Source organism: Corapipo altera, unplaced genomic scaffold (assembly GCF_003945725.1).
Source record: "Corapipo altera isolate COAL_440 unplaced genomic scaffold, ASM394572v1 68, whole genome shotgun sequence".
NCBI classification, from domain to species: Eukaryota; Metazoa; Chordata; class Aves; order Passeriformes; family Pipridae; genus Corapipo; species Corapipo altera.
This window is the reverse complement of record NW_020884919.1, coordinates 1,479,403-1,493,069: the sequence shown is the minus strand read 5'-3', so window position 1 is coordinate 1,493,069 and position 13,667 is coordinate 1,479,403. Positions and strand designations below refer to the sequence as shown.

At 38.6% G+C, this 13,667-nt stretch overlaps 1 protein-coding gene across 1 annotated transcript in view; it reads right to left on the bottom strand.

Annotated features, from left to right (window-relative positions):
* Positions 1-13,667, bottom strand: part of NEB (nebulin) — a 99,062-nt gene that overhangs the window by 30,064 nt on the left and 55,331 nt on the right. Inside the window, exons 63-85 of the mRNA XM_027656241.1 lie at positions 13,172-13,276; positions 12,470-12,574; positions 12,285-12,389; positions 11,698-11,805; positions 10,926-11,039; positions 10,314-10,511; positions 9,436-9,540; positions 9,042-9,146; positions 8,668-8,775; positions 8,288-8,395; positions 7,835-7,942; positions 7,135-7,239; positions 6,940-7,044; positions 6,679-6,777; positions 6,321-6,431; positions 6,059-6,163; positions 5,761-5,865; positions 5,376-5,480; positions 4,200-4,304; positions 3,834-3,938; positions 3,229-3,333; positions 2,925-3,029; positions 599-703 (exon numbers count right to left, since the gene is read on the bottom strand). Coding sequence (XP_027512042.1) covers positions 599-703; positions 2,925-3,029; positions 3,229-3,333; positions 3,834-3,938; positions 4,200-4,304; positions 5,376-5,480; positions 5,761-5,865; positions 6,059-6,163; positions 6,321-6,431; positions 6,679-6,777; positions 6,940-7,044; positions 7,135-7,239; positions 7,835-7,942; positions 8,288-8,395; positions 8,668-8,775; positions 9,042-9,146; positions 9,436-9,540; positions 10,314-10,511; positions 10,926-11,039; positions 11,698-11,805; positions 12,285-12,389; positions 12,470-12,574; positions 13,172-13,276 — 2,529 coding nt within the window. The remainder of the gene's footprint in view (positions 1-598; positions 704-2,924; positions 3,030-3,228; positions 3,334-3,833; positions 3,939-4,199; positions 4,305-5,375; positions 5,481-5,760; positions 5,866-6,058; positions 6,164-6,320; positions 6,432-6,678; positions 6,778-6,939; positions 7,045-7,134; positions 7,240-7,834; positions 7,943-8,287; positions 8,396-8,667; positions 8,776-9,041; positions 9,147-9,435; positions 9,541-10,313; positions 10,512-10,925; positions 11,040-11,697; positions 11,806-12,284; positions 12,390-12,469; positions 12,575-13,171; positions 13,277-13,667) is intronic.

Here is a 13,667-nt window from a genome sequence, read left to right as displayed (position 1 = left end):
TTATTATTATTATTATTATTATTATTATTATTATTATTATTATTATTATTATTATTTTCCAGGTTTATAATTTATATTGTGATCAGGAATCATTTTTACCATTAAAAGGAGTAAGGTCACTGCCAGCAGCTGTGATTGCAGAGGACAAATAACTCTGTTCTCTATCTGACACCATTTCAGGCAGAGTGGGACTAACTGTTACAATCTACTTTACATTACTTCATCATTAATTCCATAATTAAGAACTCATGTTATGGAAGGTGGACAATCTAAGAAATGGTGGCAGAATGAGAATTGGGTTAAGGAAATATTAACATATAATATCTGAAATGTGTGAAAAATTGCTTTTTATGTAAATATGTGAAACATATGACAATTATTTATAATGAAGGGAGAAAATGGAGACAAGATCAGCCTGAGCTGAGTGACCCAGTGGCAGTAAATGTGATATTCTGGTCTCAAAACTATTTGATCACTGCCAGCATAAAGCACATCAGCAAATCCTTGGGGTCTGAAATCCGTAGGAAAGCAGGAAATATTAGAAGTCCAAGCAGAGAAATTGCATCTAAATGTCTCCTAGAGCAGTTCTTCATATTACCTGGCTCCACAAGTAAGTGTTGTAGAGAGCTGTCAGCATATCTGGCCTCAGAATTTCATTACATCCATGTTGCAGGAGCATCTTGGCAAAGGATTTATAGCTTTTCTGTTCATGCAAATGGCAACGAAGGACAAGAGAGACCCATGAACACCAGGAACAACAACACAGCTCTAGATCCCAGACACTTGGAGAGTGGAGAGATGTAGGCAAGGTACTGTATGTATTCATTGACATGTGCATACAACTCACATCTGCAGAGTTGGGAATGTCAGGGGCAGATATTGCCAACATAATTATTAAATGGATAAATATTCATATAAATGCATTTGTATTAAATATAGAAAGACATTTCCTCTCCTATTTGCATAGGGAAGGAAATGTCTTAATATTTTTATAGTGAAGGAGAGGAAATCATGAATTTTTGGGGGGAGATGAGGGGAAATTGTAGCTGAAGGTGAGAGCACTCAAAAGGCAAAGATGGCACTGCTGCTTATCTAGGAAGGAGAAGATTATCTTGGCAAAGGCCTTTAAAAGAGAGGTATTAAAAAAGAAATGCTTGCTAAATAAAGGCATTTTTTAAACCTCTCCAGTGGCTTGAAGAGGGCTCAGATTCTGCAGTGAGTTGATGCACAATAATGAAAGTACATAAAGCACAGAGCAGCTCACACAAAAAGTCCCAGTTCTTTTTGGGTGGCAGAACGAAGATCGTCGATGAGCCCAGGACAGTATCACAGCTGATACTGCTGGGGTGAAGGTGGCACACAGTTCTGGGAGTGACCCAGTGCTCCCACAGTACCTGACTGCTCAGCCTGGAGACCCACTTGGCCAGGAGATTCCTGGGATCATCCACAATAACGCTGTACCTATCTTTGAGCTTCTCATAGGCAGCCCTATATAATTTCTGCTCAGGAGAGCATCACACAGCGTGACAAGAGAGTGAAAACACAGAGAGATCATTGTTCTAACCATTGCCACCTCTGCACAGGGGTCATTACAGCCTGGGCTGGGAGGTCATGGCCAAAAAGAGAAAAATAATTGAAAACAAAAAGAAGAGAGAGAGTGTTTCCAAAGGTACATGCATTTCTAGGTTGTCACTGGAAGGCCTAAACCACAATTTAAGCATGTCTACATATCCCTGCCCCTCCAATAAACTCATTTTATCACTGACTTTCTTCATGAAAAATAACAGCAGAACTCTATTACAGATTCTTGAGCTGAGGATAAAAAGATGACAATGAGGTGTGGGGGTAAAAGACAATATTTTTTTAACATTTTGTAAGCAAAATGTATAATCCCTTATTAAAAATGTATCACTTATATAACAGAAGACATTCAGGTAAGTTCATTCCAATGTATGGAGCCCCACTGCTAAAATTTTACCCATTTAGGCTTCTGATATATAAATTTTTCCTTATTTATTCTACTGAACAATAAGAACTGAATACTAACAATCATCCATAAGAAATTCTGGCTCATTGTTTATCAAATTCAGTAAAAAATTATAGCAACAGAACTGGAATTGTATTTGTTGTGAACAGTTTTTCTTACCCAAAAAGGTAAAACTATAATACATGGACAGACAGGTAAACAATTCATTGTAATAGCTGGTAAAAAATAATGAAATACCAAAATGGGAATCTAAATATCTGCTTCTTCAATGAAAAGCATCAGAGCTGTGTGTGATATTCCAACTCTGAGCTGATGGGAATCACCCAGAACATGGTGTTTCTCCACAGGCTTTGTCCTGTGAGTGTAGAGAACTAATCCTACAAATTCCAGAGGTGATTTTAACCTTAAACCTCGGGGAGTTCATTAACCCCCTGTACTAGAAGGTGTGTATATTGTTTGTTTAGCACTAGAGGTGAAAAATAAAATAAAAGTGAGTAGCAGAGTGGAAAAATTCAAGGCAAAATATCTGGAATGAAACGAGCTTTGGTAACTCCAGGCGTAAGACTGTCTTCCCAACACTGGTTTTTCCAACACTTTAGGAAAGCAATTGGATTTCCCTTTATACCTTTCTCAGATGGAAATCACCAGTGTTACTCCACAAGCAGCATTATTTAAGTTGTCATTTATTTCCCAGTCAGCAAAGGAAAAGTTCCTTTGCAATGAGACAAATTAATGGGATAGGGCTGGGAATTTCACTTTCTAGGTTCTGTAAAAAAATAATACTCAGACAATAAGAACAACCTTGTCTTCCATGATTTCAGCCTGATCTTAAGGCATCTTTAAGCCTGAATATAAGGCAGATCCACCTTCAGCTCTGTATTTACATACAGACTTCACTACTTGAGTAGGAGACTCCAGAGGAGCCTTCAGCACTCACCCCATCCATCAGCTGAGTTGCATATCTAAAATGCTCATTAATTGGAGAGTCAGCCACGTACTTAAACTGGGATTTGGTCTTCTCAAACGACTCCTTGTACTTGCACTGGAGAAAAGCAGAACCAAACACACAACAAAAATCCCCATTTTAATCTAAAGAATGGCCAGGCAATGAAAACAGGATTTTAGAGACAAATTGTGGTAGAATTATTGCACACGTGTGTTCAAGTTTTCTACAAACAAATGGTTGTAAATGTACAGCAAATGTCAAAAAGACATTCAGCAACTTTTAATGTTTTACTCACCCCACTGTAGAGCACTTTATTCTGTTCTGCCAGGACAAAAGCTGGAGTATCCCACACATAACACCCGGTGCCCTTGAGCCATTCCAAGTCTTCCTTGTATTTAACCTTTAGAAAAGAAGTAAAAGGATGCAGTTTTAAGGAGATTATCAGTGCTGAAAGGACACCTCAAGGTGTGGCAAACAATTCCATCCATTATTATTCCATTATGAAATAAATCAATTACTCATGCTTTTTGGATGGACTCAGATTACTCACATACCTAATCTATCATTAATTATTGGAGCCCCTGTGTGAATTAAAAATATTTATTCTTGGACAATTAAAGAGTCATTGTATCATTACAGATATGAACAATTACAGGGTTAACAGGGTGACAGAGTTAACAGAAAAATGCAACTGAAATGAATTAGGATTGCTCTGTTAATTTGAAATTGAGATGAGCTGCAATTGTAGCCATTGGAATCACTCTGTCATTTCACAGATCTACCAGGAGAAAGTGTAAATCACTGAAAAAATTTCACCTGCCTTCCCTTTCTTTAGAAAGAAGGCTTTGGTTTCATTTTGGAAACCTATTTATAACTTTTCCAGGAACTCTCTGAACTCACATCACTGATGGCATCCGTGACCAGGCGATGATGGAAATGCTCCGGACGGTCTGGGATTGATCTCCAGATTCCCAGCTGGCTCATATAATTCTCCTTATATTTGATCTACAAAGAACATTGAAGAATTAAGTAAAACAATCTAAAGAACACTTCAGACCACACGGTTCCATATATTTTTCTGAAACACTGGAACCAAGAATGGAAACGAGATTCACCTTTGTAACGTCAAACGTGATGAAATCTAATATTTCAGAGAAGGAAATAATCTATTTTTTTCTAATTATTTCACACACTTCAATGGAACAACAGCATATTGTAGGTTATTAAGTGACAGACACTGGTTGGGAACAGAACTGCTGTACATACAGTGCTGATGTCATCGGTGACCTTGCGATGGTAGACGATGTCCAGGGCGTCCTTCACCGTGTGGTACTTGCCCTTGGTGTTCTCAAAGGTCTCTTTGTAGCGCAGCTGGGCACAAAAATGACACACAAAACAACACAGTCATCTGCCAGGAACTGTTTTAGTTAAAGCTCTTAACTCTCAGGAGTGACATCCTGGGATGTGTTGCTGTCCAACACCCTCGTGTAAGCCCTGAGGGATTTGAAGAAGCTCCAGTTCCCTACGATTAATTGGAATTTGACTGAAACTTATGGTGGAAATTTGAGAGACTTTCATCCAGTTCACTTTCAGACTGGAAAAAAAGGTCCCTGTTTCACAGGACACAAGTGCCACTTTTGGCATTAAGAACTGCTTATCCTTTCTTCCATGTCCTGATCTAGAACAAAGCAGGAAGATCATCCCAGTCTGTGCTGAAAGGTTTTCTCAGAGGAGAAACTGAAACGTGCAGAAGAGCTGGGATGCTCCTTTAAATTATTTTAAAATCACTTTTAAGAAAGCACTGAGACTAATTAATCCCTAGAAAAAAAACCCAGCCCAGCACATGTCCTTTCATATCCTGCTGGTTCTGAAATACATAGGAAAGATCTCCCAAATGATGCTCTGCCCATTGCCTTAAATCCCAAATAACTGTTCCATGCTTGAAGGAAAAAATATCATTTCCACCTTAATAACCTTCTGTGCAGCAGCTCAGATAATTTTTGCCTGTAATCCACTCTTGAATTAAAAAATAAACACATTCTCAGTGACAGGGCAGTTTATTTCTAACACAAAAAGAGATGAAAAAAGCTGATAAAAGGTATTCCATCCTGGTTCCAGCATCAATCATTTCACTCCAGTCTGCACTATTTGGAGAATTGATGTGTAAGCAGATTACTCTAAATCTATTTTTCCTTTGTTCAGTGCAGTGGGAAATGAAAATGAATTATAATAATTGAAAAAAAAATTACAGTGACATCAAGTCAAAACTTAATAATCTCCATAATATCAAATGGAAATGAACATGCAAATGGAGTGATCTCATTCATGATCTACACTGGGGTAGTCTATGCTTTGAATTCTTGCTCCCTATTGATTATTTTCTGGCTTTTGTGGAAAGAATCCAAGGAAAAGCAGCAGTGGAGGTGCTCCTGGAGTACTCACATCACTGGCATTCAGATAGGCCCTCTTGGCTCTGATCAGGACTGGGGTGTCAGGGACAGGGGTGTATTTGTGCTTCATCTTCTCATACTGGGTTTTATACTTTTTCTAAGAGACACAGCAGAAGGGAAGAGTTACAATTTCAATCTTTGCCAATCTGCAAACAAGCACTTAGAAACAGGCATCTTATAAAACACAGAAACATATTTTTAAAGTGGTTTATTTTATTAGAGCTTACAAAGGAAATGTGGAACTTAAGCATAAGAGACAAAAAAACTAAATGTAGGGAAAATGGATTTGAGCCTTGAAATTACTACTAAAATTAGAAATAAAACTTTTAAAGAGTTCAGCAGAGTGGTACCAAAAAAAAAAAAAAGCAGTATCTTACCTCACTGATCATGTCCTTGACTTGCCTGGCATGTGTAAGGGCTTGAGTCTGATTATCAGCATGATGGTGGGGCCTCTCTTTCGTGGCAAGTTCCACATACAAGTACTGCAGCAAGGAGAAAACAATTTAAAAAAATATCCATTGCAAGTGAATTCTACTTTTTAACTCTGAAAACAATGTCTGTAAATTCAAAACATAGACATAACCACACAATTTTCTACACTGATTTGAAATGGCCTGGAAAGATTTTGCTAAGAGGGACTCCCTGATTGTTTTTTCATGAATATAAGTTTTTCACCTGGCTCTGTATTTTTTGTCCTTCCTTGGCTCTTTTTAAGTCAGGTGTGTCCAGGATGGAAGTGTATTTTGTCTTCAGCTCGTTGCCTGCAGCTCTGTAAACCAGCTGGAAAAAAAGACAGGCCCATGAATTATTTCTTCTGTTACACATGTTCATTTAACAGCTTTGCAATTAAAACATTTCATCTATTTCAGAAAAAAAAACCCAACAGGGAGAGGTTAATTATAGCTATGAACTTGTACAAAAATAACATAGAACTTACTTCACTTAAATGGGTTTTTAGCTCCTGAACTGCTCTGTATCCAGGAGTATCCAACACCACGTTGAATTTGGCCCACATCTTCTTTGCAGTACCAGTGTATATGTAATTAGACTGGAAAGGAAAAGCAGTTTTATTTAGGCAGCTTTTACTATTCCTGGTAGGAAAAGAAATTTTACAGTGTCAAGGAAATGTTTAGTGTAAGCTGGCAGTGCTTTGAAACAACTGATTGGCTGCATGGCAAGAAATTCTGTCACAGGTCTTTGCTCATTTTCATGGGTAATAAGTATTTACCTTCCTGAATGCACAGAAATAAATCAAATGTTGTTATAGGTGGTTCCAGAAGAAAAAAAACTCTTACCCAAAGCTTTTTGAGCTCACGAGCACGGACCATGTCAGGGGTGTCATACAGGAAACAACCCAGGCCCTTCAACCACCTCAGGTCCTCTTTGTATTTATTCTGTGAGAGAAAGAAAAATCAACAGTCAACCAGCCCCTAAACACAGTGATAAAACACTCATTTAATACAGAATAGAATGGAAATGAGAGAAGGAAAATCCCACTTTAAGCATAAAACACGTTTTATTAGTGTTTTTCCAACACCTGAGCAGGAGTCACTCACGTCACTTGTGATGTCCCCAACGTAGCGACAGTGCAGCACGTGGGGGGTGTAGGGCAGGGAGATCAGGTGGCCCTGCATCTTGAAGAAATCTGACTTGTAGATCAGCTGAAAGACAAAGAGAAAAGCAGCATTTCACATGTTTGGTCACTGGATAATCTAAAGTCTCTCTGCTTGTGCTGTTGGGAAGGCACCTACATCACTGACGGCTTCCTGGGTCGCTCGGACTTGCCGGATTTCGGGGGTGTCTGGAGTGGTGTGGATCTTGTCCTTGGTCTTGTGGTACGTTGCCCTGTAAAGCCTCTGTGGCAGAAGAGACAACATCCTACATTTTAACATGTTTTGAAAGATTTTAACACAGTTTCAAGCGTTTTAGCACATTTTATAACACTGGAACAGCAAAGCAGTTTGGCACAGTGGAAGCACTCCTGACACAAACACACTGTTTTCTAACCAGGTAAAGATTTTCCACAACTGTTTTCAACAGCAGCACCTTTAATCTTTATAAAGTAAATAGTTCATGGAGAATCTCAGGTTCTAATCCTAAAAACATGTAAATATGTATATTTAATTTTCATCCTATTAAAGCCAATGATCAAAGGAGTGAGTAAAGACATACGAAAACTAAAACTATAGAGACCCAAAGTCATACAGATACTAATAATTTCTATTCAACTTTAACCACACAGCAGCAGATTGGCCAATAAAATTAGGCTGCAATTTTATATTATGATAACAGTTTTACCCTGTATTAATGATTCCTTGCCATTCCTGATGGATATTTATCTAAACTAGTCTTACAAGCCTCAAAGAACAACTTCCCAGCCAATGTACTGCCCCCATTCGGATTTTGGGCCCTACAAATACAACTGAAAGCAAATACATATATTTACTGTACCTCATTAATGACTTGATTCACTTTCCTTGCAGTTTCAAAGCCAACATCTTTAGGCCCCAGAGTATAACCTTTGGCTTTCATGTGTTCATAGGCTTCTTTATATTTCAGCTATAAAGTGGAAAAAACATAGACAATCTAAATTTGATTGTGGTTCTACTTACACTGCACTTCTGAGAGCAGTTTGTGCTGCATAAAGAGCCAGATTTTTAGGGAGAAATAAGTGAGATGTAGCTATATCTGAGTTAAATACCTTTATCATATGGCCCAAGATTAATAATATATTACATTTATATATATATTACATTTACTATATTACATTTCTCTTGCATCTAATAAGGTATTTCATGTTCCTGAGACAATTTATATTTTGATAATAATTGCCCAAGTTGAGAGTCTTTTATCTGAGACTGTTGATCATTCCCATGGTGCAGAAGGATTTAATCCAGGACTTACATCACTGCCAATGTGCTGGACATGTTTTGCATGCTGGAAGTTGGGAGTATCCGTGGGAAGGCTGTAGCCAGTGGGCAGAGCATTCACACCAGCCCAGCGATACAAATTCTGCAAGAGAAGGGAGAGAGAGTTTGTGACAAAGTGGGTAACATTTGAGGGTAAAATCTCAACCTCAGAGACCTGTGGATCACAACTGGCAAAAGATTTCCCTCATATTTGCATTAAATGCATCCTTGTTAAGTAAGTAAGGATATTTTCCTACTTGCATTGTAAAGCAATGACACGTGGCTTCATCTGAAAAGCTAAAACCAGACATTAACATAGAAAAAATTTGCTTTTTAGTATGAAAAAGCCTGTGGACCCCAAAGTTTCCTACTCACCTCACTCTGTATCTTGTTTGCATTATATGCCCGCTCCAAATCGATGGTTTTATCAGTAGAAATCATTTTGCCTTTAACATTCTTCACGTAATCACCACGATACACAGCCTGGGAAAGAGAAAAAATCCTAGTTGTGGTGTTCCCTCACTGTTTGGATGAAGAAATAAGACCTGGATGGAAGCTTTTTGGCTTCAGGCCATTAAGGATTTTAGTGATTGTGTCTACAGTGAGCTGTAGATTGATTAAAATTAAATTAACCAGCAACGATTGATTAAAATTAAATTATTAAAATTACATATTAAAAGTCACATTTCTAGTACTTGTGAGGTAGTGGCATATGGAATATTGGGGTGGGAGGTGACACAAACACTTACTTCACTTAAATTCAAGGCACTGAGGACATTCTGGACATAGACAGGGGTGTCTGTGACCACAGTGAAGTCCTTCTTCATCTTTTCTGCCTTAGATTTGTACTTAATCTGCAGAGAGAAATGCAAGAGCTCTAATTAGTAAATGTAACCATTAGTAATTGAATTTATTTTATTATTATGTTCTTTATTTATTACTGAACTATTCTATTAGTGAACCAGCACTGAAACAGAAAGTATATTGAAATAGAAAGTATATTGAAATTATGGCTGGTTATTTAATGAATACTTCAGTAGGGAAGGATATATAACATTTTCCAGATTACATCTGAAGTAGAATAAAGCTACCATGGAGTGAAAAAAAAACCTTCTAAGAAGCAAAATCAGTGTATTGACTCACATCACTGCGGAGATCATAGGCCTGCTTGGCATGGAGGATTTCTGGGGTGTCCCAAACAAAGCAGCCAATGCCTTTCAGCCAGTTCAAATCATCCTTGTAGATCACCTAAAGTGTCAGAGCAGAGAAAATCTGTAAGAATTCCACTGGGATCTAGTCCCTTATTGCTAGTCTGAAACACAACTGCCAGCTAAGGTTTCCAGTACTTTGACTTTTTTGTTTAAAAAAACCAAAATGATTCATTTTGGAATTTAAATAATGTTTCTTCGTCACTTTAATTTGGCCAATAGATTAAAAAGCCAAATATTTTTTAAAAAAACTACCTGCATATCCCTACTGGGCACTGATTTACTGACAGATCCCAGGCCTGCTCCTGGGCTGACCAGTGCATAGAAGCTTCACACAAACGGGAATTTCTCAGACTTCCAAAGTTTCCACACCATATTCAACCAAATAAAGGACAATTTACAGACAGGGATGGCTGAGCTGGTAAAACTGTAATGCCATGACTCAATGCCTACAGTGATAATGCTGAAATTATTGGAATTATTGCCCAGAGAGGTTGTGGACTCCCCATCCCTGGAAGTGTCCTTGGCCAGGTTGGAGTAACAGGGTCTAGTGGAAGGTCCTGCCCATGGCAGGGGGTGGGAATGGATGGACTTTGAGGTCCCTTCCAACCCAAACCATTCTGGGATTCTATGGTTCAGTGCAACTAAGCCCCATCTCAACTACACATTCATTGCCAAGTGTTCCAAAACCAGCACAACGGGGTCAAGTGGCCGCTTCAGAGCGCTCCAAGTGCTGAATCATTTCTTCCAGCAGAGCAGAAACCCAAGAATCTTTTGGAAGGTGAGCCAGGAAGATGAGATTTGTGAACTCACGTCGCTGACTTGGTCGGTGACCATGCGGACGTGGGTGTTGACCTGCAGGTCTGGGAGGCACATCCAGTCGTGGAGGTGGGTGCGGTACTCGACCTCGCTGATCTTCTTCTGAGCATCCTTGGCAGCAATGATGTCCATCATGTCTGGGACGATGTGCACCTTGGCTTTAGTCTTCTCATAGGCCTCTTTGTACAGTCTCTGAGGGGTTACAGCAGAATTATTAATGATTCTGAGCATAAACTGTTGGTAAAATCAAAGAAAATCATTGCTATCACTTTGGTTGTGGTAAAATCTACACCCTGCCTGCACTAAAAATAATTTGCAGAACTTATCAAGGGTGATAAAATAAGATTTGGGCAATTTTCATTCTGCTTGTGAGTTAAAAGGAGGCTGAATGTGTAGTTTCACCTTCACACTAAAGGTTTGGCTGTGCAAGCAAAGTAACATTTGAGTCAAGAGCTTAAATTCGTAGGTGTATTCCAGAATTTAGCAATTCCACTGCCAAACACGTGTGGAAATGGGACACCTGGATCAGTGTGGGTTCTTTGAGTAGCCTCTTCTGAGGTGAGCATGGATTTATCAGGAGAACACACCCCCAAAGCCAACACTTACATCGATGTTGAGCTTCCCAACTCTGAGGCACCGTTCCGTGTTGGGATCATCCTCCACCCCCTTGGGAATTGTGTACAGTGCTTTGAACTTGTCATATTCCTCACGGTATTTGACCTGAGCAGGAGCAAAGAAATGCAACAAACAACTGTAATTTTGGAACAAAAGTCATCAGTAACAAGATATTTAGTTGAGTCCAACAAGCAGAGAAAGGTTCTAAAGCACGATCTGGGTTTTCTGTTTTACCTTAAATGGCAGAGGAAGCACATCATAACCATCATGTTGTAAAAATAACAGCTGACTAAAAGATTTTAAAAGTAAATTGATGTAGAATAAGGCATTTATTTATTATTGTTCCAGCTCTTTCATTTAAAGAGATCCGTGGAGTGATCTCATAATCCTCAGTTCAGTAAAGCATAAGATGTTCTCCTAGACTTAGTAAAGTATTATTTGAAGTTTTTTGGGTGTTTTTCTGAGCTGGATGCTCATGAAATTCAGACTAAAAAACCCCTGACCAGACATTTCCAAGAGATAGTTTTGATTACTTTAAAATGTGACTTTTTTATTTCAGGACAAAAAGCCACAAAGGACAATTATCCAAATGATTATCACAGAAAACTATTTATCTACAGATACATATTAGATCCCAATTGAAAAGAAAAAATAAATGAAATATTAAAAAAAGTTTTTTATACCTACAGTATATGCAGGGCATGAAGGATTTCATTGTTATAACTGATGACCTGATAAAAAATAAAGCACTTAATTCACTTACAATGCTGGCATTGTGCTTCAGCTCCTTGGCACGTGCCAGGGCTACGGAATCCGAGGGTATGGCATATCCAGTGGCCTTCACTTTATCCCAGGCTTTCCTGTAGAGATTCTGTGGGCAAATAGAAAGTCTGTGTGAGTGGCAAATTTCTTTTCCTAAGTAATAACCAACAACCAAGAGAAATCAGCAGAAAACTTCAGTAGGAATCAAAAGCCCTTTTGGTTTTATTCAGACCCTGTAACTCTCCCTTAATATCAAGTTTAATCTTGACAGGGCACATAAAGGGTGATCAAATGCTTTCTAACTATTCATGTTTGTTCTCCTATGAGGTTTTGATTTTGTCCAGGTGTAATTTTATTCAGGGAATCCATTTACTAATGCACATATTTTGACAAGACTAGAATTATAGTTAGAAAATAAACCCTCTGCCTGAAAGAAAACATCTTCTCCACAGTCAAGTGGTGCAGAGGGTTATCACTGGCTTTGAGAAGCCCCTTGTTTGGATATTTACCTTCAGACAGAGGGAACCAACAAACAAACAAAATAAAAGTAGCACCTTAAGAGGAAAAAGGACATTTAGAAACACTTACATTGCTATAAAGATGTTTCAAATTCTGAACTCTTTCAGACTCCACTGTTTCAGCCACAGGTGTGTACTTGTCCTTAGTTTTATGGAATTCTTCCTTGTATTTCACCTGGAAGTGAAAGCCAGATGTAGTTAATTATTTCAGTTCTTGGAAGGAAGATGGGGAGTGGGAGAAGGGGGGGTTCTCACGTCGCTGGCGTTGAAAGCACTCTGCAGAGCAGTCACATAGACAGGGGTGTCTGTGACCACGCTGAAGTTCTGGAAGTTCTCCTTTCCTGCAGATGTGTATTTTATCTAAGGAAAAAAACAAAACAAAAAGAACTCATTAATGCTGAAAACAACCTGAGAATTCCCTACCAGCTTCCTTCAAAAGCAGTTCTGAATTTCAGGATTACAGCTCAGTTAAGACCAATTCTAAAAGTGACAGGTCATAAAATAGAAATACTTAATATAAAGCCAGTCTGAACTAAGGAACAGTGAAAATTATACATTGCTGGTGGGTTAAGAGCACATCCAGCAAGGCAGGAGACACTATTTTCACAACAGAAATATCTTCCTGAGGTATCTTGCCCACACAGAAATAAAAAAGTTGTATCTTCTCACTGATAAAACCCACAACCTTGCTGTCCCTCCATTCTGCTCCTTCAACATCAGAAGTGATGTCTCTACAGACAAAACTCAAAAGCTGTATTATCACAGATTTAACAAAATATTTCTGATGTAATAGGAAATATTTCTTTCTGCTCTGGACTAGAACAGGTGTCAATCTCAGTGAATCATAAGAAAACAAGTCTTATAAATACTACTACTACTACTACTACTACTACTTATTATTATTATTATTATTATTATTATTATTATATTTAACTTATTCAAAGCAAACAAACTTACTTGACTCTGGAGGTCATAGGACTTCTTAGCCTGTATGATTTGTGGAGTATCCCAGACATAACATCCAATTCCCTTCAGCCAGTTCAAGTCATCTTTATACACTGCCTACATGGATGTAAAAAGAACACTAAGTTAGGAAGAAATCTGCCTTCTGCTTGAAGAAAACAAAGGAGAAAACTAATATTATTCCTGAGAATATTGTTCAGGCTGAGGGAGCACTGGAACAGGCTGCCCAGAGAGGATGTGGAGACTCCTTCTCTGGAGACATTTGAATCCCAGCTGGTCATGATCTTGTGCAACCTGCTCTGGGTGAACCTGGGTTGGATTGGATGATCTCCAGAGGTCCCTTCCAACCTCAACCAGTCTGGGATTCTCTGATAAAAAGACAGTATTTGTTTCTTCTCTATTCAGTGTCTTTGACTCGTGTAAATCCAAAGCAAAGGCCACCACTGACTCTGAAGCAGGATCCCTGAGGAATTCCAATCCATCTGGAAGT